Raw genomic sequence first — 27426 nt, 5'->3', positions numbered from 1 at the left:
ACTTGGAAAAAACGGATTTCCATGGGTCTGAATTTTGTTTAGAATTTAGTATTACCCACTTTTTCTGGCACTCTTGCCCATATGATAATTACAATTGGGTATTCTGAGCCTCTGTATATATAATTACACCTATTAACCAAAAGGAATACAGACTTCAGCATATATAGGTAGACTGACCGCAGTCCCATGAACAACCCCCCCCCCCCACACACACACACACCGAAGGAAGGCCAATCAGAGGACGATACGCATTGAGAAACCCTCACCACCCACAACTGACAAACCCGGGAGTAGCTGCACGAGTTGTAACAGCGCGCACCGGCTCCATGAGCTGAGATCGGCTGCTTACTCACAGACGGAGCCCCGAACACGATACCCAGGCAGATGGCGGTGTGGTCTGCAGTAGGACTTCACCGCAGCTGTAATCTATTATAGCCCCTGAATCTCCGCTAAACCAACAACGCTGCGGCAGTACATGACCACGACAGGAAGCTGGAGGACATGACCGCAGACTGCCAATAACAGCTGAGCAGAGCAGGGGACTTAGACATAAGACTCCCACATACTGTGAGAGAACCTGAACAAATAAAAAGGCGATTAAAAATGTGGAAAGTACCCCAAGGACAAGCAAGCCACAGGAAGATTTTAGTGCAAGGACTACAAACTGCACATTACAACTAACACCAATAGGACTGAATTATCAGCACAGCATAGACACTTTGCAACTGGAACAAGCTGGAAGTGTTCCCTTTACTCTGGCTTACAGGAGGACTGATACAAGGAGATATTTTGTGATACATTTCTCCAAGGACCACTTGGATAGAATAAGATCACCTTATTAAACAGCAATTCGTGATCCATCAGAAGATTCTGGTGAGTGTACATGTGGGACGCCGCCCTTAAAGCATACTACTCACCTCTTATAATTTACCTATCCCTCACTGATGGCTGCACAGCAGTCTCCTTGGGAACATATGATAAGTGCCAAGAGCACAAATCATACGGAGAGCTATCCCTGAAGGAGAAGCTGACCCCCCGCAGTGTACTAGGGACAGAGGTAACCATCATATCCACTTGATATACCCTCACTGATGGCTGCACAGCAGTCCCCTTGGGGAACGTATGATATGCGCCAAAAGCGGATACGGAACGTTATCCCTGAAGGAGAAGCTGACCCCCCGCAGTGAACTAGGGTCAGAAGTAACCATCATATCCACTTGATATACTCTCACTGACGGCTGCACAGCAGTCCTCTTGGGGAACGTATGATATGCGCCAAAAGCGGACATCATACGGAACGTTATCTCTAAAGGAGCAGCTGACCCCCGCAGTGATTAAGGGTCAGAGGTACCAGCATCATCACTAAATTTACCTGTGACTTAAAATAAGAGTTTTAACTTGATTAACAATTTTTATCAATAAATACTGATATTAGTTTTAAATTCAAGTATGAAGGTCATTATTATTGAACTCATATACAACAAGGCTAATTATTTGACAGCACTTCTCCCTTTAAAGTATTGAGTGCATAAAACGGCTTGCTCCTAACACAATGGAAAGGTTTTTAGAGCCCTCAAAACTGCACAAGACCATTACTCAGCCGATGGTAAACCACTTGGAACCAGGAATTGGGGTATTCACTAGCCGCCTCCGTAGCTAATGGTCCAGAGGTTAAGCAAGAAAGGCTAAGTCAGAAAGGTGGCAGATGCCATGTGGGCTATGGCCAGAGATGTGCTCCAGGGGATAAGAGCAGCCATGGAGCAGAATGCAATCACTCAACAGGTAGCTCTGATGATCAGGAGCCCAGTGGTACCAAGTTCCAGCAATATCTCGCAGGTTGGAAAAGTTACGTTGAAACAGTCACCGTTGGGTGCACGTAGCAACTTTTCACTCTGCAGGGAGCGCTTTAGAGCTTCCCAGCATCTCGGCGAGTGCTGGGCAAGCCCCCTGCAGTGGTAAAAAGGGGGTGCTCGTCTTCAGGACATGTCCCCTTTTCAAAAACGCACGCGTGCCGATGTCAGTTTTGACGCCAGATGTCCTAGCACCCTCAGGCCTTGGCGTGAACACTAGTTAGCATTGCTGCCTCAAATTACATTACTTTTCCTATACTTTACAATAACAAAGACAGTAATGCCTGTTTATACCAAAGCAAAAGATCTACTATGAAATGTATAATACAATAACAAAGGCAGTAATGCCTGGTTTTACCAAGCAGAGATCTACTATGTAATGTATAATACAATAACAAAGGCTGTAATGCCTGTTTTTACTAAACGCAAAGAAATACTATGTAATGTATAATATAATATGAACAAGATACTCACTTCTAAAGTGGGATGGATTTACATTTTTTTTCTATCCAATAAATGGTTGTATTTTTATAATGTACATAGAATGGATGATTATACAAATATTTTATTTTTGGAGTTTGCATAGTTCTCGTGTCTCTGCTAGTATGGTATGTAGTCACTATGTTGACATTCAGAATAATGCTGAATGAGTCAAAATGGTAACATGTCGACACTAACAAAAGGTCAACAATGCATGTCAACATTATTAACATATGAGCGTTAGGGTTTGGCTATGGTTAGGATTAGCGTTATGGTAATATAGTACTGTCGACATTGCGAATGTCAACTTTGAGATTCTGCCAAAATTCTGAATGTCGAACTCATACACCACACCCACTAGTAAATATAATTGCTGAGATAACCATTTAGTTTCATTAAAAATTATTTTCTGCTGACAAAAGTTATTTATGCTTATAAAAAAAAAAAAAACTGTTTGAGATGTGCTAATCCACAAATTACAGTAGCACTGAAGTGTGGGACAATGCAAGGCATGTGTGACATAATCAGTAATGGGTATGAGGTTACTAGTGGCATGGCCTGGTCTGGTAATAGCTAAAAATATCACAGAGAAGGCAAAAAAGTGGCCGACACAAGCAACTGAGAATGCTCATAGCCTGCACATAAGGAAGACCGGATTATACAGTATTTAGCATACACATTCTGCTATGATGGGAAAATGAAACCACAGAAAATTTGAGGTTACTGTGAAAAATATAATATTGATCAAGGTACTGGTACCAATGAAAAACAGAACCAGTACAAAAGATAATGAGGAAATATCGGATCAAATATAAAATTATACGATTTTTTCTTTCTGGTTTAACATAAAATGCCACTGATGCAACTAAACAGTTGCATCAGTGATTGTTTGAGCGCAAATTTCCCACTACCATTGGCTACGGATTTACTAAAACATTCAATGAAATACAACCCTCCCCCAAAAGTCACAGATTAACAATATCCAGTTAGTAATTTATGACCTATACACCAAGCTTTAACAGATTCCACTGTACAGATGATTCACACAGGAATACAGTTATTTTTCTTTCATATCAGGGGATTTTTCTTTTTATATACAATTAAAATATTTCTCTTCATGAACTGACAGTAGTTAATGAAAAAGATCAGATCAACGACTACCTTATGAAAGTGTACCAATGATCTACTTACTAGTACCATGAAAATTTGTTGATAAGAAATAGGGGTAAAGGGCTTTGTTCAGTGTCCCATATAAAAAGATAGAGGGCTAAAAAGAAAAATAGCTATAGCTAATTATACCATTCTAAACGATATCATTACTTCAGCGGATAGGTGTGATGAGCCCCAATATTATACATAAGAACATTCTCGTCGATAACCATAACGCACTGTGTACATGGATATTATTCTGAAGTGTTTAACATACGTTCTCAAAGCCTATTATAAACGCACTCTGACATGGAACATTTCAAAATAAAAAAAACAATATAAGTGCATAGACCTTTCACCAACATTCACTTTGCATTAACTCCTATAAAGCCTGCAACATGCACAATCAATGACACTTTGTAAAATACAATTATAGGACTATAACCTACTATAGGAATGTTCATCTATGTACACAGGACACTACTGCAGGAAAGTGTAAAGCTGCACAGCCAACTAGATACATATTTTTTACTCTGGTCCCCCTCCCCCTAGCCAGAGCAGCAAGTGCTTCTGCATGCATCTCATTTTTTGCCCTTGGCTCAGCCTGTTCTATAATAAAGAACCAGAAAGAGTGAGTGTGAGAAACACGGCTACAGGATGCAAACGCCATGGTGCACCTTAGTACATGATTTTTTTCTACATATGTATCCTCATACACTATTGCTGCAATCACGCCAAACAGCCCTTCTCAGCACGCCAGGTTCCGTGCAACTCAGAAAGCGCTGCTGCGTCTTTTTTATCCAAACATGTGTCTTACTCACAGATGGATGTCACAAACAAATTTAAGAGACTGCACTGATTAATTTGATATGCGACACTTGTATCTGTGTGTGACTGAGTCTGTATGCGAAGTGGTACGATACAGTAGCCGCAAAGTTTTTTCATGCCACGTTGCACTGTGCTTCGTATACAGACTCAGACACACACAGATATACAAGTGTCGCATATCAAATTAATCAGTGTAGTCTTGTGAAGCAGTTTGTTGCATCTGATTGCGACTAACGGCCGTATTCAATTGCCGGCGAAAAAGCTTCACCAGTGACGTCATTTCGCCAGGCGAGAACTTATCCCCGTATTCAATTCCAAAGACTTTTTGCAGGTGCAAAAAGTCTGCGCCTTGTAACCAATGGAAAAGATTCGCCCCTGAATGAAGGCCAAAAGAGGTGCAGAGTTGGGGGTTTGGGGTGCATAGTTGCGGGAACACCCCTGGAGCCTTGGGAAAGTCCCCCAAAGTTAAACTGCGTTAAAAAAAATAAAAAATAAAAAAAGTAAAAAAAAATACTTTAGATCACCCCAAAAAAGTACTTTCGTTTTAGGGGCAATAAAAAAACAAAGTTGGGGGACAAACTTAAGAACTAGCAAAATAGACTCCAGGGGGTCCCCCAAGTATGCCCCAGGTGTTTTTATTGTTAGCAGGTGCTTGCTGAAGGTGCGTTTTTTAAAACATAACTTTAGCAATTTTAACCATAACCCATTTTCATGTACCCCAAATGTACTGGGACTACTTATTTTTGACAAAAAAACTGCCAAATGCTATTCTTCACCACTTGTGCAAAGACGCTAATTAGCAGCTATTGAGAGCATTTAAGTACCCCAAATACCTTCAGCAGAGCTATTCAGGGGTAACCATAATGATCCTCCATGTCAGTGCATCTTTTGGGGGGTGTCAGGCTGATTTCCCCAAATCTGACAGCACTTTTCACCTGTTTGAGTTTCACTGGAACGCGTTTTCGCATCCTTCAAAGCGGGGACGAGCGTGATACCTTTCCGAAGGCAAAACCAGCGACGACGGCGGAAAGTGCACCATGCGAAAGTCCGGGCAATTGAATACGGCCCTAAGATGCATTTTCAGACGAAAACCAATTGGCATATTGAAGCTGGATGTATGAGGTCACATCTGCATGTCCTAGTGTAGTTTTAAGATGCTTTCATGAACTGCCTTCTAGAGCAATGTTAATGCGAGGATAAAAGTACAAGATTTTGCCAACTCTTAATCATCATTTTCTATGTGAACATGTATCTACTAGTATTATTGATTCAGAAAATTATGTAATGGATTAATAAGGAAGAGATAATGCACAAGAATAACATTTTCTGTCAGAAATGTGCATTTTACATGTGACTACACTAAATACTGTACCAACTTTTTTTTCTGTAATATATCTAGAGGATATTTATAAGAAAAAACTGAACATTTATGTTTTGAGTCCCATCATTTGCATTTTTGTACCAATTCCAGCTACAAAGGGAACAAATAAATTCATTAGAGCCATAGCAACGGTATAAGTTTAGGATGCCAGCGGCCGCAATACCGACCGCCGGCTTCCCGACTTCTCAATCCCAGCTAGGGTTAAATGACATGCGCCTAAAATCTAGACGCCTGTCATTACCCCTACGCCGGGAGACCGGCACATTACAATAAATACCCCTGATATGGGGCTACTTGCTTAAAGACTAAAGTCTCTGAGTGCCGCCTATTTTTTGCTATATATATATATATATATATATATATATATATATATATATATATATATATATATATATATATATATATATATATATATACGTACATACACACGCAAAGTTTGGCACTCCATAAAAAAATGGGAATTTAAATGTAAGAGTTACACCAGTATTCCTGGAGACTTCTAAACGTGAAAAAAAATGTATGCTATTTATTAACTTTTCTGACCCATTTCAGTTCATTTTAAAGACACGGTTTGAAACGAAATGCTGATAAAGACACTTGTACCCGACATCCCCAGAGGTGCTGCCTTACTTATGTGTTTGTGTATTAAAGCAGTTTTGTAAAGAGAGAAGTAGTAGGACCCACTGGTTGGTCTAGGTCAGTGGTTCTCAAACTCGGTCCTCAGGACCCCACACAGTTCATGTTTTGCAGGTCACCCAACAGGAGCACAGGTGTAATCATTACTCACTGACACATTTTAAAAGTTACACAGGTGGAGCTAATTAGTTTACTTGTAATTCTGTGAGGAGACCTGGAAAACATGCACTGTATGGGGTCCTGAGGACCGAGTTTGAGAACCTGTGGACTAGGTAATACAACAGTGTAGAGAGGTTACATGTCAGCCACAAGAGTATATAGTCAACTGATTATAAGACTTGTAAATAAGTAAGCTTATTTACACTGTACAAAGCTGTTGTATCTGTAATAGTTATATCTGGTAACTCACCCCAAACAATATACAGCTAATATTAGTAAATACACCCACAGTTCCCTCAGGAAAGCTCCCTACTATATATACATGCGGCTGGCAGCAGCTCTGTGCTCACCTTCCTGCTCTCTAGCTGACAGTACAGATACCAAGTAGTGAGCGCCATCGAATACAGGAAACATAGACAAGCTGGCGAACTGTACGGAGACCTCAGTGATCAGCTCCATGCTGATAGCCGACAACGGCTACGGAGATCAACCCGACGAAGAGGCTACTCTCTCACTCTGACAGCCGGGGCTGCCTCTAGCTTCCCAGTCCCACGCCCACCAGTCTCCCAGTCTCATACTCGGCTCCCCTGGCCTGCAGCACTCAGTGCCGGCCCCCTTCCACTGACTGACATCCACAGCAACCAATCAATGCAAAGCTCTGATCAAGCCAAACCGGAGCACACTGTGAGAGTACAGACTCGATTGGCTGAGACTGAGCTGGTTTTTTATTGCAAATGTGTGACTTGTAGGAGAGAGCTAGTGTACACACTGTAATGCCTGTGTGTGTACAGTACTGTACTGAGTAGGACTCAGAGGTCTATATAAAGGTACTGACTCTGGCCGGGAACTGACTGTTAACATACTCCATAGAGAGTAATCCTGTCATGTGTCAGTGATCAGCTCCGTTACTGTTGTACAGTCACAATCATGATATATTTTCCTGGAGCTGGTGCTAATGTTGTACTCTATTACCATTTGTTACAGTAACTGCCTCTTGCAGCCATGAATAGTTATTAAGAGTTTTTTTTAATTGCTATATAATACTACAGGATGGTTGTCATGGCCTTGACTACTGTAGCAGTGGCAGCAGCAATGGTTCCCATCGACATAGATGGGACAGCAGTTATAGAGGGGAGGAGGACGACCGGTAAGTGGGGTGATGTGACCCTGCATATGCCAGGCCCATTGTACTAGTTATGATGGCATATTCTCTCTAGGTGTGGACATCAGAAGCCGATGGTTGGCAACCATCAATGTTTCCAATTTGATGGAAGTACTTATCCATCGAATAGCGGGCATTCGAAAGTTTGCCTGCCATGGGATGCATCATTCCAATGGCTGGCTCTGGGGGAAGCCATCAAATGGGCATAGATGAATAGATGCTGTGCGCATGTGTACGGCATCTATTCACATTGTAGGGGGAGCCTGAGGGAGCACAGCATCTCAGGGAGAGCATGCCATGCGCACAGTATAACCATCGCAATCGCTAGTTGCCATCGCATCACTGGATTTGATGTTGTAAGCCTGGCAACCATTTGTTGCCGGGCTTCCGCTGTTTATCCCTAATTTTCTCATTTTCAACTTATTTACACTACATACCTGTTTTTATTTATTAACATGTATATGTAGCATACTACTGTACATAGCACTTTACAATGGGAAGAAATGCAAATAAAATGAGACTGGCAAAAGACAAAGGTAACAGGGCACTGCTTGCAAACCATCTATAGGACAATTCCATGGGAATATGGACATAGGGTGGTATCCAATTAACCCTGATATTTTTTCGGGCCAAAAAATGGGGATTCTCTGCTAATAATCCCTGTTTTTCACCCTATTTTGGGGCGAACAAATAGAACGCATAGGATCCGTGATAAGTTCACAGATCTATGTGTTTTTGCCATTGAGCTGTCAAAAAAAAAAGGTATGAAAATGTTTGATTAAATTATTACATATCTCAATATTAGTGTTAATATAATGTAAATAAGGCAATTTATCAGCTATAAATAATTCTCTCTTCATAATATGGTTAATTTAAAATGTACAACAGGAAAGGTGATTCCGTTACCGAAAAAGATGGATTTATTTATATTTTGAGACATTACCTCAAAATTCAGTTTTGTATGTCTATATGTGTGCGTCTGTTGTGGGGGTCAAGATCATTTTTAAAAAGAGATGGTCCTAACAGTTTCTCCAGACTGTAATTTAAGGTAATGGAATCACCATAGTTTTGATAACGGGAATCACATTAGGTTGCTCCTCTGATTAAGAAGTAGATCCAAGGGCATAGCTATAGTGGGTGCAGGGGTTACCATTGCTATGGGGCCCAGAGCCAGCTTATATAGTTGTCTACCAAGTTCTGGAAATTGCCTGCTAAGAAATGGTGTCCGGCCCATTGCCCGGGCCTGGTAAAGGTGACATGTCAGTGGCAATCTCTCCCTCTCCTTCTCAGTAAAGTTACACTCTGATATGATCCATCTCCCACACTCCTGTTTCACACTCACAGACACAGCTGAGCTAGTCAGTAAGCCCAGCACTGTTCACCTTGTTTACAGCCTTTGTGAAGTTGGGGGGTGGGAATTGAGCTCCGAGATTAGAACTGTCCCAGCAAGGGATATGTGACTAAATTAAGAAGATCTCTACTCAAAATGGAATGTCCTGCAAGTATCCCCCAGGTTGGAGCTGATTGGTCCTTGCCCCCTGTGTGGTATAAAGTGAACTGGTGGCACTGCATGGCATAATGTGTACTGGCAGCACTACAATGTGGAATATTGTGATGTGAGGAGATTACAATGTGGCATAATATGAACTGGTGGCACTGTGTGGTATAATGTAAACTAGGGAACTTCTATGGGGTATAAAATGAACTAGGGCACTACTAAGAGCCGAGCATAGGCAAATGCCTAGGGGCATGCATTCCAAGCCTAGGGCCGGCTCAGCTTGACAGCGGGTGGCAGCAGCAGGACCCGGACGGTGACGGTGGTTCTAAGAGGATCCAGATGGGGGGATCAGGACGATTGCTCCCGGTAACACAGCCGCCCACTGTCGGAGGTAAGGGAGGACTGTGTGTCGGGGCTCAGCTGGGATGTCCGTTGGGCGGGCTTATCAGATCTCTTTCCCCCAGCTGGCCGCCCCACCCCCAACTCACTAGTGCTGCTCAATCACTGCTGACTGGCTGCTGGGTGGAGGGAGTCGCCAGACCTGACAATAGCCCCAGAGACTCCTCCCTCTCCCCATCTTCTTAGGAGCATTGGGCAGGTCTATTGGACATTTGACATTGCACAGGTAAAAGTGTATATTGACTGTTTAACCACTCTGAGGGCAGATTATTCGCTTGCTATTCTGCTATATCATACAAAGCATCTTTCACTATTTATCAGACTGGCTTTATATTAATGTTTAGGGACCCCTTGGTTCTTCTAACTCTGCTATTGTGTTTGTGTAGGGTTGTCACTATGGTAACAGGTTGCGCCTGTGGTGTGAGGGGCGTCTGCAGCGGGATCGTTTTGTTTGGCACATGGGTGACTGGTCCTTGAGTAAAATCTCTAATTAAAGAGATTCTTATAATGCATGTCCTTATGTGTATAATGTGAACTACTGTGTGGTGTAATGTGTATAAAGGGCACTACTGTGTGGTGTACTGTGAATAAGAAGCAATACTGTGTGGTGTTATGGAATAAGGAGCAATACTGTGTGGTGTTATGTGCAGGGCCGGCTCGAGGCATGTTCGACCAGTGCAGTCGAATAGGGGCGCCACCCCATAGAGAACACACCCCTTCCAGCCATTCCCGATTTCAGCGGGACAGTCACGTTTTTCGGGCACTGTCCCGCTGTTCCACCCGTGGGTGGTCGGGATGTTGGGCACCTCACCGCCGTAGCTGTGCGGGGGTGCCAGCCACTGGAAACAAGAATGGATCCCACATGCATGCGCACGGCATCCATTCAGTGCAGGGAGAGGGCTGGGGGCAGCCCAGCTACTGACGTAGTGCTGGGCTCGCCCCAAGCCTGACGTTAAATGGGAGGCGTGCCGTACGGGCACGTCCCCAAATAGCGTCATTTAGGGGTGTGGTCTATGCTAATTAGGGCAATATTATGGGACATAGAATGAAGAACCACTGTGAAGAGAGGTGTCTCTCTTGAAGTATTGGGGTAGGCCCCCTCAAAAATGATTTTATGGAGCTAACAAAGTTCTGGCTACACCCTTGAGTAGATCTACCATCTATACAGCTGATCTCAGTCATTAATTACACAGGCTGCAATGAACCATGAGCTGAGTAATTTTTTAAAATAATCCTGATCAAGAGTGTTGGATATTATTCTCAATAAATTGTGTGTTGTTGTTTTTTCCACAGAGAGGACAAATGTTGGGTGGATGAAACACAAGTGTTAGTTGTTGCAATACCCCAATATAAATAACAGGGGACAATATTATTTTAGCCCTCCTGTTCCAGAGGCTCAGTAAAGGCTATATTTCATGAATGTACTACTTGATTAGACTTGATTTTGTTTTGAATGTACCTATTTATAGTTGATATATATGAATTGCACTTCTTTTATGCATCTGAATATATGTTTGTTATTATTGTGTAATTTTGTAATTAAATTATTTATAAAACATAGCAGGAAATATAAATAGTAGCAGTTGCATTAATAGGCAGCAAACATATTGTAATCAGTACACTTTTACATGCTCATTACCCACTTGGTGATTCCGTTACCACAGCACGGTGATTCTGTTACTTTATTAAGTAATGTGCCCAGTTACATAAATTATTATACTTACCAAATCTATGTACAGTAGATGTATGCCCTGGATATCCCCATCTTGCAGTAAAATTGTGAACATCTAGAGTTATTTCTGGTAGCTGAATTTATCAGTTTTATGTACACACTCATAATGAATAGAGTTTAGCACTGTAAAAAGGTGATTATGTTACCGGTGGTATTACCCTATAGGAAAACAGGAGCAGGGGAGGAATTAGACTTTTCTTTTAAGGGGGCTGGGTGCGTGTAAGAATTTATAATGACTTCTCCCCTCTCCACTCATAACTCCTCCCACTTCTATTTGTGACCCCTCCCAGTTTCAGTCCCAACTCTTTTGGGCCCTGCACCTCCCTACACAATGGGCCTGATTCAGAGATGGATGTAGGAAATACAGCAGCTGCATCTTTGGACACAGTTGCTGTGCAAACAAATGCTAATGCGGCAGGAGGCGTCTTGTGTTAATAGACGCCTCCTGCATGCTTGTGTGATCGACTGCTGCATCTGAACATGCAACATCAGATCACTCTGCGTGAACATTGATCATCTTAGTAAACCTAGGCTTAATCAGGATGGCCAGGGATTTTACCCTGCAAAGGCCAGTAAATCTGCTTCAGAAGACGCCGACACTGGCCTCAGCGCTCCCACAAAACAAAGGCGTAGTTCAGAAACGAATGTGTCATAGGATACATTTCAGTTACGTTTGTTCTTTGCTTTATTTTAATCCGGGCACTAAAAACAATAAAATCATAACAAGAGCAACAAATAATGAAAAAAAAACCCTGAATGTTCATTAACAAGAAATAGACCAAAATAAATAAAAGATTCAGGGCTACCATCAGAAATTGTGGGGCTCGGTACTGACAGAATAGGCAAGGCCCCCCTTGTAGGGGGATGGGACATAGGTAGGCGGAGCTGTAAATAATATGGGTGGAGCTACATCAGGGGTGGGGCATCAATTGGGAGAGGTGGACCAAGAATGGTAGAGGAGGGGTGAACAGGGCAGGGAAGGCTGTACCTTAATGGGGGGCACAGGGCAGCGAAGGCTGGACATCAGGGGCACAAGGCTGGGAAAACTAGACTGGGGTGAGCACAGGGCTGGGAAGGCTGGCTGTACTAGGGGGTCACAGGGCTGGGAAGGCTGGCTGTACAAGGGGGGCACAGGGCTGGGAAGGCTGGATGTGCTAGGGGGGCACAGGGCTGGGAAGGCTGGCTGTACTAGGGGGGCACAGGGCTGGGAAGGCTGGCTGTACTAGGGGGGGCACAGGGCTGGTAAGGCTGGCTGTACTAGGGGACGGCACGGCTGGGAAAGCTGGCTGGACTAGGGGAGGCACAGGGCTGGGAAAGCTGGCTGGACTAGGGGGGGCACAGGGCTGGGAAAGCTGGTTGTACTAGGGGGGGCACAGGGCTGGGAAAGCTGGCTGTACTAGGGGGGCACAGGGCTGGGAAGGCTGGCTGTACTAAGGGGGGGCACAGGGCTGGGAGGCTAGCTGGACTAGGGGGCACAGGACTGGGAAAGATTGCTGTACTAGGGGGAGAAGCGCAGAGAAGGCTGGCTGGACTAGAAAGGGAGTGCAGGGAAGGTCAGTGTACTTAGAACAGGAAAAGATTCTGCACAAAGCTGATTTTTTCAAATCAATAATATCCACAGGAACCAACCATAGATAATCGTTGCTTTCTAATAACGTCATTCAAAAATTCGTTGGTGGTGCTCCCATAGCCCCAAAAGACAATACATACACAGAAAGAAGAAGAAAGTAGGGCTAGTTGTTGGGGCACTCTTAAAAAATACTATTAAAATATAGCTTTTATTAAATATAAATTGATAAAATATAAGGTACCAAAAATCCCCCAAGAAAAAAAGGACAAGGTCATGAAATATAATTGGATCTATAAGATCCTAATTGCTCCTCTGGCGAAATATTTAGCAATTTATCATCATTCCATGGGTATGGAAATGTTAGTCAAGAGTACTGGAGATGTTTGACCGTAAATAGATAAAACAAATAGAAATATGGTTTGCAGTGCTCTGCCATTCGTCGTTGGGGTCCCATATATTCCTCTTAGGCTACGGCACCTGGTATTCCCTGGGGGTATCCCCTCCAAGTACTAACCAGGCCTATCACTATTTGGCTTCCAAGATCAGACGAGATTGGGCATTTTAGTGATGTATGGCTGTAGTAATAATTCCATGAGGAAAGGCAAATTAGCCCCACCTAGGTCAGAGCACAAGCACAGCCAATTAGTAAATGTAAGACTATCACAATGAATAGTCCATTTGTTAAGTATAAAAGATGTTGTGTTCCAAAGAAAGTTTACGCATGAGCATACTTTAATTGTTACACATGTTGTATATCAATGCTGCCAAATGTGTTACACGGACAAATAGATATTTTATAGTTAATGTAATAGAAAAGTGGAGTGTCCACAATAGGAGTGTCCACAATGTGATGTGATATACACATGATACTCAAAATTGCTGCTTTGTGAACCTTCCCCCCTCTTCTGGTCCCTTTCAAACTGATCGATCTCCAACTATGTATGCATATCAGGATATTGAAATATTGTGATGAAAAGGGTCCTTCTAAGATATGTGTGATAGTGTACATATATTTCTTTACTGTGGACATCCGATTTGGATTTAATTGTGGAGACACAGTAATATACATTCGCATTTAGCTTTATGTATTTCTGCAACCAGTCTCTCTATGTATGTTATATGTATATTTAATTATTGAGAGAGATATATGGTGAAGTATATACAAGACACCTATGTGGACACAATGACTTGATATGATTATATGCTATGCACCTACTTTTCTGTGTATGTAAGGTCAGTGTACTTACCTGTCACCGGCAGCCAGGGAAAAGAAACAGCGCTGGCGGCATTTTGAATGTGGTTCGGCCGCAAGCCAATCAGCTTGCGGACTGGCAGCCAATCAGGAGCGGCTGCTGCTGATTGGCTGCTCACGGGACAACCAATCAGGAGCGGCCGCTGCTGATTGGCTGCTTGCAGAATGACAACCAATCAGGAGCGGCTGGCAACTTAATTGGAATGCTGCCTGCGCCGAGTCTTCTCCCTGGCTCCCGGTATAATGACCAATCCATTAATGCTGACATCCGGGCCCCCTCTCTCTCCGGGCCCAGGACTACAGTCCCAGCAGCCCCCCCCCCCTGATGGCGGCCCTGGTAACATTTTACAACATTTGATTTCCATGTTGCAAAGCGTACAGTCACTTTGTCAAAGTCTACTGCAATTTCCAGATGGGTGTGTAGAAGAGCTAAATCATAGTGAAGAGAAGCTCCTTTTGGCTGATGCAACACTGATTGGCAACGTTAAAAGAATTCTCAGAAGGGAGTTCACTAATGCTGGGTACACACTGGGCGATATATTGGGCGTTCAATTGAACAGCCGATATATCGCAAGCATGTTGGCGTGTGTGTACCCCCAATATGTCTTTGAACTACGTTGTTCACAGACATATCGCATTGGCTGTGCAGCACAGCAGATGGCTGATATATCTGCAGATATATTGGCTCATGGTGCTGTGTGTACAGGTGGTCAGCCACCCGCCCGTACACTTGCTGCAGGGAGAGACGTCACAGCTGGGTGGGCAAATTTAAATGCACGCCCAGCTGCGACGTCAGGACAACATGTTGAGCGGCTGATCGCTAAGTGTGTACTTACCTGAATCGGCCACTCAGTCGGCACGATGGCCAGTCGGACGTCAAGTCAACCTAGTGTGTACCCAGCTTAAGGAATAAACATCTTCATCACAATTCTGCAGAGCTTCTTCCACGAACTCTGGAAAAGCCGTAGGCTCAATCCTATTAGCGTGATGTTCTTGCCCCCACAAGTAAGTGCAGCAATATACCACACTTATGGTAACGCCAAATTTGCAGATTTTTGTTTGCAGCTTCATAGGGCCGCGTACAAAAATCAACACATCTGGAACAAGATAGGGCTGCCAGGAGGGCAGGGTGATTTAATTGATTTGAGCCCATGAAGTAAGCCAACCATACCCATTGCACCCTCCAGGGGTGAACATCTGATAGTAGTTCACATTTCCAGTCCAGGTTTAGCCCTTAGAAGTTAACCGTAGTATTGCAAATTGTCTTTACTTTTAAAGACATCTTGTGATGACTTTGCCCCATCAACAGTTCCTTCACTTTCTTATTGCAGCAGCGAAGGAGGTGTACTGCTCATGCGCAACAATCTACCCACGCATGAGCACATTCCAGGCTAACGTTGATATTGTAGCCTATAGGCAACAGCAGCTAACGACATCTGAAGATGGCATCAACAGCAGCTACAGTATCAGACTCATACTGTGAAAAACTTTGCTTTTCAGAGCTTGATATATTGGAACATACCGCAGTCCCCTTTGAGAATGATGGGGACTGCTATTTTCTGTGCTACTTAGCTGAACACAGGAGATACAGTGCCTTGCAGAAGTATTCACCCCCCTTTGCATTCTTCATGGATTGATGCCTCACAACCTGGAATTAAAATGGATTGTTTGAAGGTGTGCATCATTTCATTCACAGAACATGTCTACAACTGTGAAGTTGTGTTTTTTTTTTATATTGTGAATCAAACAACATTTAGGACAACATAACAGAAAACTTCAGCGTGCATAACTATTCAACCCCCTAAAGTCAGTACTTTGTCGAGCCACCTTTTGCGTCAATTACAGCTGCAAGTCGCTTTGGATAAGTCTCTATGAGCTTGCCACATCTTGCCCCTGGGATTTTTGCCCATTCCTCAAGGCAAAACTGCTCCAGCTCCTTCATGTTGGATGGTTCCGCTTGTGAACAGCAATCTTCAAGTCTGACCACAGATTCTCAATTGGATTGGGATCTGGGCTTTGACTAGGCCATTCCAACACATTTAAATGTTTCCCCTTAAACCACTTGAGTGTTGCTTTAGCAGTATGCTTCGGGTCATTGTCCTGCTGGAAGGTAAACCTCCGTCCCAGTCTCAAATCACAGGCAGACTGAAACAGGTTTTGCTCAAGAATATCCCTGTATTTAGCACCATCCACCTTTCCCTCTGCTCAAATCAGTTTCCTGGTCCCTGCTGCTGAAAAACATCCCCACAGCATGATGCTGCCACCACCATGTTTCACTGTGGGGATATTGTTCTTGGGGTGATGGAATGTGTTGGGTTTGCGCCAGACATAGCGCTTTCCTTCGTGGCCAAAAAGTTAAATATTAGTCTCAACTGACCAGAGCACCTTCCTCCATACATTTGGGTAATCACCCACATGCCTTTTGGCAAACTCAAATCGTGTCCACTTCTTTTTATCACTAAGTAATGGCTTTTTTCTGGCCACTCTTCCATAAAGCCAAGCTCTATGGAGTGTATGGCTTATTGTGGTTACATGCAAAGATACACCAGTCTCTGCTGTGGAAATCTACAGCTCCGTCATGGTTACCTTTGGTCTCTGTGCTGCCTCTTTGGTTAATGCCCTCCTTTCCCGGTCTGTGAGTTTTGGTAGGCGGCCCTCTCTTGGCAGGTATGTTATGGTACCATGTTCTTTCCATTTGATGATGATGGATTTGATGGTGCTCCGGAGGATCATCAAAGATTTGGATATTTTTTTATAACCCAACCCAGAATTGTACTTCTCAACAACTTTGTCCCTGACTTGTTTGGAGAGCTCCTTGGTTTTCATGATGTGATGTCTCTTGCTTAGTGGTGTTGCAGCCTGTGGGGCCTTTCAGAAAAGGTGTGTTTATACTGACAGATCATGTGACACTTAGATTTCACACAGGTGGACTTCATTTCACTAATTTTGTGACTTCTGAAGGTAATTGGTTGCACCAGAACTTTTGAGAGGCTTCATAGCAAAGGGGGTGATTACATATGCACATGCCAATTTTCAGAACTTTATCATTTTATTTATAAAGATTCTTTTTTATATATTTTTTTCTCATTTCACTTCACCAAATTAGACTATTTTGTGTAGATCCATCACATACAATTTAGATAAAAAAATAAATAAATCAAAGGTTGTAATGTAACAAAAAAAGGTAAAAAGCCAAGGAGGGGTGAATACTTTTGCAAGGCACTGTATCTCTGACGTCAGATTCTGTATTTGTTGTAGGCACAAAACTGGGACTTCTGGGGCAAGTTGGTGAAAACTGGAGTGGGTAAAATTAGGCGTACGAATGTTGTATTTATTCATTGGCTGGAGCTCAAAGGAACAATGGCAGGACAGATTAAATCTAGGTAGAGGCACTGGTGGACAGCCTGACTGAGGACCTGATTCATTACCGATCGCAACTGCGATGACACACGCAATCGGCCGATTGTTGCGTTCTGAGCATGCGTATGCATCGCAGTGCGCGACCTGGCCACAGTGACAATGCAGACCCATCGCAGAGTGATTGACAGGAAGTACCGTTTGTGGGTGGTGATGGGAGGGTGGTTGGCGAAACGCAGGCGTTCTAGTGCGTTTGAACGCCATTGCAGGGACGTGCATAAATTATACTACTGCAATGCCTTACGCAGCTTGAGGACTCATAGCGTGCAATAAAGTTACCAATTTCTGAGTAAGGTCTGACCTTGTGCTAGTGTGCGTGAGGCTGTGATGGTAGTCAATTATACCGTTGTTTTCACAGTCTTGCTAAACATTACAGATGTGTGTAAGGTAAAGTGGACTTCCTTTTCTTGTGCTGCGGCGGCATAGTGATCACAATGGATTAGCATACTATCGCAGTTGAACTGCGCGCATAATCGCTATTGCATTTGCAGTTGCGATCGGTAGTGAATCAGGCCCTGAGTCTGAACACTGCCCAAACCTAGAACACTTGAAGGTGAGTGGTGCTTTAAGAACTGTATGATGGTTCAGGAAGAACAGGATACACACTATTACATGCGCCCTCTGCAGGTAGGATCTGTAATGGAAGCTGGATGTAATGGTGCATACACGCAGTCCAACTGTGCAGGACGATATGAACGATATAGTTATATCGTTCATATCGTTGACTTTTTTGCAGTGAACGACCAACAATGCGCGTGGCTGCATGGATGATAATGATATCTAGGATCGACCATACATTCAGGCCATAAGTATACAGCAGTGATGTGCGGTCAGGTGAGGCAGAGCCTTTCCTTTCATACTTAGGTGTACTCCAGAGTTTTGACTATAAAAATGATAAAAAAAAATTATAAATATCTTCTTTGTATTATTCTAATCATTTTTATAGTCAAAACTGTGGAGTAAAAAGTGTATGGTAGGTGAGGCACTGCCTCCTCTGTCTACCTTTTCCGCACATCCCTGATCAAAACATACCAAATTTCCAGCACTATACACTGCTGCACCTTTGTATAATGCCCACATGAACCCTTGGGTTCATATATGTATCTGTAAATCTGGTTCTGACACTAGCCAGTGCCTCCCCAGCCATTTACCTCACAGTACGCCACTGGTATACTGTTACAAGTCGCGGTCATGATTTGTTTCCCTCCAGCAATATACTTTCATCTGCCAGTGTTTCTCCTGGAGTCATTCCTTCGGTTGCTAGGCGATCTGGATGCCGCAGGATGTCACGTGTGAACCACAACACAGTGTGATTGGATCCTTTCCTTATTTGTACACGCTGGTCTTTTGCCGCCTCGCCGACTATAGCATTTCTTTTTGGATCCCTCGGCTCTGCTGCATGATCTGTGTTTGCTATTGTTCCTTATTTCAAGCGGACTCTCATTTACGAGCTTCCACACTGCGCCGGCTCACCAAGCAACACTACCGGCTCTCTGACCACACCACTGGCTCTCAAGCTGCACCATCGGCTCGCAAGGTGCATCAGCACTCAAGCCACACCACTGGCTCTCAGGCCGCACCACCAGCTCTCAGGCCACACCACCGGCTCTCAAGGCCGCATCATCGGCTCTCAAGCTGCACCATCGGCTCTCAAAGCCGCATCACCTGCTCACAAGGCCGCATCACTGGCTATCAAGCTGCATCACCGGCTTGCAGGCCGCATCGGCTCTCAAGCCGCATCACCTGCTCATAAGGCTGCACCATGGGCTCTCAAGCCACACCACCGGCTCTTAAGTCGCACCACCGGCTCTCAAAGCCACATCACAGGCTCACAAAACCGCACCACCGGCTCTCAAGCCGCACCACTGGCTCTCAAGCCACACCAGCTCTCAAAGCCGCATCACCTGCTCACAAGGCCGCATCACTGGCTACCAAGCCGCATCACCGGCTCACAAAGCCGCACCACCGGCTCTCAAGTCGCACCACTGGCTCTCAAGCCGCACCGGCTCTCAAAGCCGCATCACCAGCTTTCAAGTTGCGTTACTGGCTCTCAAGCTGCATCTGCTCTCAAAGCCACACCACCGGCTCTCAAGCCGCATAATCAGCTCTTAAGCCATACTACCGGGTCGCAAGCTGCATCGGCTCTCAAAGCCGCACCATCTGCTCATCAAGCCGTTCCACTAGTTCTCAAGCCGCACCACCGGCTCTCCAGCCGCACCACCGGCCCACAAGCGGCGCCGGTTCTCGAAGCCGCACCATAGGCTCTCAAAGTGACTGGTTCTTTTGCCACACCATCAACACACCAGTTGCATCCAAATCTCCGGCTGTATTAGTCATAATATTTCCCATCAAGCACCTACTCTCTGAATGTTATCAGTTCTAAGGGAACAACATGTGGTTATTATTGGCGGAAGACCTTGTTAGCTTGTGTCTTAGGGGGTTTACACAGGGTGGCCTTGGAAACCGTAACATTATAGTCGGCCCATTAATAATATAATATAATATAAGAATTGTGCCTAATACAGTGTGCATATACCTTACCATACTCCATGCCTTTAAACCAATAAGGAAAGGTGCTAATCCAGAATGAGGGTGTCTCCTTTCCCTCAGAAAGTGCAATAAAGCACATTAAATGGAGTATATGGGAAAGATTTCTGGACTGCACAACCTCACTATATATATGATGGGAGGTGCTACCTGATGAGACCAATTGCAGGCACAGAAACAGACAAATCTCAAGTGCACAACTCCAAATTATTAATAATATATATAAAATATAAATGCAATAAAATTTTGCAATCAATAGAGGTTTTTAGCATAATCATGGCCAAGGTTATGGGCCTACCCACCATATCCAGGTAACCTCTTTCGGGTAGGACCCTAACATACTAGGGTTCAAATCCAGAGCGCAGGACCCCCCAAAACCGGCACCTGAGATTTGTCTGTTTCTGTGCCTGCAATTAGTCTCTATCAGAGCCAAAAGCACTCCCAAAAGCACTAGTGATGTCAGTGGGGCCGGCCCCAGATGGTAGGCGTTCCCATGCTGCTCCGTCTGGGCAGCCACGCCCCTGGCACGCCCACCAATCACCATTGACAGCACGCCCCCTTGGTGCAAGACCCATAACGACAGTTTGGCCATCGTTATTCGGGTCTCGCACATGTGCACGACGGAGCCGGCTCCCTCGTGCGCATGCGCACTTGGGCAACATCGACCCGCTTGCGAGCGCTCAGCGTTCGTGAGCAGATCTGAATCAGGCCCTCAGTGCGAATCCTCTGAACCCCTCGTTCTCGCATACGCAGATCAATTTTAATAGTCAATGAAATGAACTCATCCAAACTCTCAGGAAGATCACGAGTCACCAACTCATCTTTATGTCTCTCAGAGAGACCATTCCAATATGCTGCTCTTAATGCCTCATTGCTCCACTTAAGTTATGCGGCTATAGTTTGAAAATGAACCACATACTGCCCAACTGGAGCTGCTCCCTGCTTTACTCATAAAATGTCCACAGATGCAGCCACTAATCTTCCAGGTTCATCAAATATCCTTTTAAAAGTAGAATCAAAAGCTTGATAATTAGACATTAAGGAATAATTTCTCTCCCATAAAGGAGAGGCCCACTCAAGAGCAGTACCAGACAATAATGACATAACATAAGCCACTTTGACACGAGGGGTGGTAAAACTCTGAGGTAACAATTCAAAATGAATCTTAGATTGGTTGAGAAATCCTCTACATGTTTTTGGATTACCATCATAAGAGGTGGGAGTCGGTAGGCGTAAATGAGAAGCAGAAACCCCTCATGTACTTGTAACAGGAATTTTAAGTTTATCAAGACGTGAGGAAAGATCCTGTAGACACTGCAAAACTTGAACTTGAGTAATTACCTGTACTTCCAAACGGGCGGTCAAACCCTGAAGCACCTGTACCCCAGTAGCATGTTCCAGATCCGAATTCATTTTTAGGTCTGTGCAAACTGTCACTGCTGCCGACACTTGAGACTCCTGGAGGGAGGCAGGCCTACTAGGCACAATAAACTGGGGTGGTCTTAGGAATGACCTACTCAGTAGCACAGGATAAAAGTAAAATAGAATTTATTCACAAAGAATTATTATCAGCAAGGTCTCATATAAAGTCTCAAACAGCACAGAGATTCATATATGCAGTAATAAGTATAGGAGAGAATCCCCAAATATACATACAGTCTTTAACATATAAGAACTAACGTGGTAGGGAACCCAGAGTCTAGTATGAGGTTAATACCTCAGGATGGCATTGAGGACCTTGGCCAGGGTAGAACCCTGTAGAAATGGAAATCCGGAGCAGAGCGAGCCCTGCAGAATAATATAGTTCCGGTACAAGGCCGAGACAGTGAGAGATGAATCAAACTTGAGCCTTGTAGTATAATGAAGATGGAGCAGGGTTAAACCCTGTAATGCGATGAGATTCCAGAACAGGGTTGAGCCCTGCAACGTGGCTAGAGTACGGAGCGGGGTTGAGCCCGTGATGCGGAGAAGATTAGAGCAGAGTTGAGCCCTGTGGTGTGGCTAGGGTTCGGAGCGGGGTTGAGCCCCGTGATGCAGAGAAGATTGTAGCGGGGTTGAATCCAGTGGCCTTCAAGCTTCAATTATACAAGTCTCTCCGTATTAATAACACCTTTCACTGTTCTCTATTTAAACCAGTCTTCAGCTCTGTCAAATGCAGACCCTAATTTCCATCCAGACCTGCTTCAGTTGTCATCCATGGTCAACGTGAGTTTGTTATCAAGAATATATTGGATTCTAAGATTTCCAGAGGTCATTTGCAGTTTCAAGACCACTGGAAGGGGTATGGCCCGGAGGAACGTTCCTTGGTCCCTGAGAGTGCTTTACATGCTTCAACCCCGCATCAAGGGGGGGTACTGTTACAAGTCACGGTCATGACGTGTTTCCCTCCAGCAATATACCTTCATCTGCCAGTGTTTCTCCTGGAGTCATTCCGTAGGTTGCTAGGCGTTCCGGATGCCACAGGATGTCACGTGTGAACTACAACACAGCATGATTGGATCCTTTCCTTATTTGTACACGCTAGTCTTTTATCGCCTCGCTGACTATACCGTTTCTTTATCCCTCAGCTCTGCTGCATGATCTGTGTGTGCTCTTGTTCCTTATTTCAAGCAGGCTCTCATTTACCAGCTTCCACATTGCTCCAGCTCACCAAGCCACACCACTGGCTCTCCAGCCACACCCCCGGCTCTCAAGCCACACCATCGGTTCGCAAGCTGCATCAGCTCTCAAGCCACACCAACGGCTCTCAGGCCGCATTCCCAGCTCTCAAGCCGTATCACCTGCTCACAAGGCCGCATCACCGGCTCTCAAAGCCGCATCACCTGCTCACAATGCTGCATCAGCGCTCTCAAGACGTGTCATCGGCTCTCAAGCTGCATCGGCTCTCAAAGCCACACCACCTGCTCTCAAGCCACATCATCGGCTCTTAAACCATACCACCTGCTCTCAAAGCCGCATCATCTGCTCATCAAGCCACTCCACTAGTTCTCAAGCTGCACCACCAGCCCCCAAGCCACACCATAAGCTCTCAAAGCCGCACGATTGGCTCTTTTGCCACACCATCAACATACCAGTTGCATCCAAGTCTCCGGCTGTATTAGTCACACTATTTCCCAACAAGCATCTACTCTCTCACATGAAACTCTGGTCTTCCTAGGTATCTGTGTAAACCACTACTACTCCGAGTTTAAGGCCAGGTGGCCACTTAAGTACCGGTGAACATTATCAGTTCTAAGAGAACAGCGGGTGGTTGTTATTGGTGGAAGACCTCATTAGCTTGAGTTCTAGGGGGGGTTTACACAGGGTGGCACAGCACAGATGCTGAGTTGACTCAGCCAGGTGGAATTTAGCTGAAGTAATAGGAAGTTGCACTGGTTAGCAGAGGAAAGTAGAAGTTTGCAGGAATATACTTAGGAGACTGCGCACAGAGAACCAATCCACAGGTAAGATGCTGTAGGTTTAAGATGTTTCCAGGATGTAGATGTAGGCTGTAATGAATATGGCTTCCAGCAGGTCTTTGAAGGAATGAGGCAGGAGCACACTAGTATATAGAAGGCTGTGCACCACAGAAGAGCACTAGCACAGTACAGTGAGGAATCAGGAATGCCAGCTGCACTCAGCAAGCGACAGGTAGAAGATCAGGAGATGGAACTGCTGACCCAGGACCAGGAATTAGTGATGAGACAAGTTGTACTAGCAATGTGCTAGTGAACTTGGGAAACTTCAGCAGTGCACTGTGGGTCTCATTCAGACCCACTCGCGAGCGCAGGATGCTCGCAAGCGGGTCAATGGTACCCAAATGCGCATGCGCACGACGGAGGGAGCTCCGTCCTGCGCATGCGCGAGACCCGGATAGCGACAGCCAAGCTGTCGCTCCGGGTCTCGCACCAAAGGGGGCGTGCTGTCGATGGTGAGTGACAGCACGCCCCCTTTGGTGGGCGTGCCGGGGGCGTGGCTGCCAGATGGAGGCGTTGCCATGGGAACGCCTACCGTCTGGGGCCGGCCCCACTGTGGAGTGATTTTGGCTCTGATAGAGCCAAAATCACTCCAGGGCTTGTGGCAGCGAGACCCTACCGCAGGGTCTCGTCGCAAGCCCGATGGTCGCGATGGTCTTGACCATCGCGACCATCATCATGGATGCTCACATAAGCTGTGGCTATGCGACCGTCCAAAAGGCCGCTCCAAATTTAAATAGGACAGCCCTGATTCAGAGCGAGCGCTCTGGTCAGAGCGTCCGGCTCTGAATCAGGGCCGCTGAGTGAGGATTGGTTGGGAAGATAATGTGGAATGTCCAGGCTTATGAATAGGAGCAGAAAGGTCATGTAATGAGAATCAATATGGCGGTGCATATGCCGCACTGAGACTCAGCAAATGCTGTTACCTGGGATTCATGTTGGAAGAACATATTGAATCTGGGCCGCAGGTACATGCCATGTGGAATAGTGACAGCGCTTGGTGAGGTAACAGTTTAGAGAACCAATATGTGACAGTACCCCCCCTTTTTATGGGTGGCCCCTGGATACCTTTTAGGTTTGGAAGGAAATTCTTTATGAAATCTCTGAATGAGAGCAGAAGCATGAATATCCTCGGCTTTTATCCAGACACGTTCCTCTAGTCCATCAATAAGGTATTGGAGCTGACCTTGAGGAAAACAATTAGCTTCTTGATTTTATATGCCACACCATGTTGAGTTTGAACTTTTGGCGCTTTGGATATGCCAGTGAGGAACCAGTTGATATTGTGAGGTTTGAGCAAAGATATGTGGAAGGTGTTTGGAACCAGTAAATATGGTGGCAGCTGAAGCTTGTACGCCACAGGATTGATGACGCAAGATGGTGTATGGTTTGAAAAATCAGGGTGCATATTTTATCAAAGGAACCTGGAGTCTTAAGTTCCATCCCCAGGTTTCAGCAGAGTTATAGTACGTTTCTGGTCAGCACTTATTTTGTAACAAAAAGAAGCTTGTATTAGGACTGAACTAACCCTCCCCTAGTTGTTAGCAAATTGATTAAGTGCTGTTTCAGAAGCTGCAATGGAGGCTTTGGGGAGTGGTGTTACACCTGGTACCCTAGGATGCAGACTGTATATAGTATGAAATGAAGATGCCTTTGAAAAAGTGTGATAATGATTATTGTGAGGAAACTCCACCCAGGGAAGTAATTCAGATCAGTCATCTTGAGAAGATGAGATGTATAAATGTGGAAAGATCTCCAAATCCTGATTGACTCTCCGTCTGCCCATTAGTTTGAGGGTGGTATGATGAAGAGAATTTAAGCTTGATTTGTAATGTGGTACAAAGGTACCATCAGAATTTTGCCACAAACTGTACTCCACGATCGGACACGATTTCTTCTGGAGATACATGCAATCAGAATATTTCTTTTAAGAAAATGGGCTAGAACAGAAGCTTCCAGTTAATGGTATGAAATGTGCCAATTTAAAAAAAATGGTCTACTAATATCCAGATTGTATTATAGTGGTTGGAAGTAGGTAGATCCATGGATATGTGGGTCCATGGAAACTTGAATCAGTAAGCCAGCAGGGGCCTGTGTTGAGACTTTGTTTTGAGCACATTAGGGACAGGCTGATACATATTCTTTCACTCATTTATTCAAGGTAGGCCACCAATACCCTCGATGAAGTAAGCCTTGGGCTCTTCAATCAGTTAACACTTTCTTTACCGCTCTGGGGCTTTTGTATTATGATCTAGATAGAACTGCCTTGCCTGAGTCAAAGCTGCGCTCCCTCAGACAAGGACAAAAAGCAGTGGAAGGTTATGCTTCTGAATTTCGTAGATGGGCAGTTTACTCCAGTTGGAATGATCCAGCATTACACAGCCAATTCCATGTGTCTTGGGCTCTCAGAAGCTATTAAAGATATTCTTGTCCAGAATCCTCCTTCTGAATCTTCAGATGCTCTCGGTCTCCCACCTGGGTTCCATCTTTAGATCAGGAGGAACCCATGCAAATTGGTGCCTTTCACTTACCACCAGAAGAGAGGTTCAGGAGGCATTCCCAAGGTCTCTATGTATTGCGGAGACAAGGGAAATTCCTTGAGTAACTGTCCACTCAAACAAGTAGAAGGCAAGGGCTAAATGTCCAGGAGGAGTTACATTTAGGCCTGGCTCCAATCTTCTCCAAGAATTTCGTTCTTGTTTCTGCCATTATCCAGCTTTCCAATTCTACTTTGGCAATTCTGCATTCTTGGATAGCGGTGTAGCTGGTAATTTTATGGATATCTTTTATTGAAGTCTCTGGGTCTTTCCGCTGTTCCTTTGGATCAACACATTTGCGGACTGGATGGAAGTCTGGTCGCCAAAGGATTCATCTAATTCAAGTCACCTCCCATTAGTTTGTCCATCGGTCTTTTACATTTGGCCATTGTCCTCTTGCACCCATTGTTCTTGGTCTCCCTTGGCTCAGGGATCATAATCCAGTTATTGATTGGTCCTCTGGGGAAATCATAAAATGGAGTCCCGCGTGCCATTCTCAATGTCTCACCTTATCTATTCGGATGATTCAACCTGCTGTACTTGAAACTTCTTCAACTATACCTGTCCAGTTGTCTGGATTTGTCCGATGTCTTCTCTAAACAAATGGCTAATACTCTTCCACCTCATCGTCCGTATCATTGTGCCATCATTTGGTCCCTGGTGCTAAGTTACCAAAAGGTCGGTTATAGTCTTTATCTATTCCCGAAAACAAAGCTATGGAAGAATACATCGAGAATGCATTAGCTAAAGGTTTTATCTGTCCTTCAAAGTCACCAGTCGGGGCTGGGGTTATTTTTTTGTAGAGAAGAAGGACGGTTCCTTCCATCTTTGCATTGACTTCAGGGGCCTTAATAATATAACCGTCAAGAATTCCTTCCCGTTACCGCTCATTTCGGTTCACTTTGATCAGCTACGTCAAGCCACTGTCTTCTCAAAAATCGACCTTCGGGGAGCCTACTACTTGATCCGGATTAAGTGTGGCGACGAATGGAAGACGGCCTTCAATATTCACTCAGAACACTATGGTCATGCCGTTTGGGCTTTCCAATGCCCCAGTAGTTTTTCAGGTTCCAATTAACGATGTTCTTTGTGAATTCCTGGGAGTCTTCGTGGTAGTATATCTTGACGACATTCTCATTTACTCACAGTCATTGAATCAATACCATCAACATGTTCGCCGGGTACTGCAAAAATTGCGAGAAAATCATGTTTTTGCTAAATTGGAGAAGTGCGATTTGACGTCACTCAAATCTCTTTCCTAGGCTACATCATATATTTCCAGGGATTTTCTATGGATCCTGATAAGGTCTGGAGTGGGTCCAACAACTACCCTTAAAGCTATTCAGCGATTCCTTGGTTTCGCTAATTATTAAC

General features: G+C 44.6%; 1 protein-coding gene across 1 annotated transcript in view; it reads right to left on the bottom strand.

The window, feature by feature from the left end:
• Positions 1 to 7093, bottom strand: part of TMEM38B (transmembrane protein 38B) — a 54248-nt gene extending 47155 nt beyond the window's left edge. Inside the window, exon 1 of the mRNA XM_088472642.1 lies at positions 6834 to 7093. Within this exon, the coding sequence (XP_088328768.1) occupies positions 6834 to 6942 (109 nt within the window). The 5' untranslated portion in view covers positions 6943 to 7093. The remainder of the gene's footprint in view (positions 1 to 6833) is intronic.
• Positions 7094 to 27426: the final 20333 nt, after the last annotated feature.

Source organism: Taudactylus pleione, unplaced genomic scaffold (genome assembly GCF_031769625.1).
Source record: "Taudactylus pleione unplaced genomic scaffold, aTauple2 ptg000127l, whole genome shotgun sequence".
Taxonomy (NCBI): Eukaryota; Metazoa; Chordata; class Amphibia; order Anura; family Myobatrachidae; genus Taudactylus; species Taudactylus pleione.
This window is presented reverse-complemented; position numbering and strand designations above follow the sequence as displayed.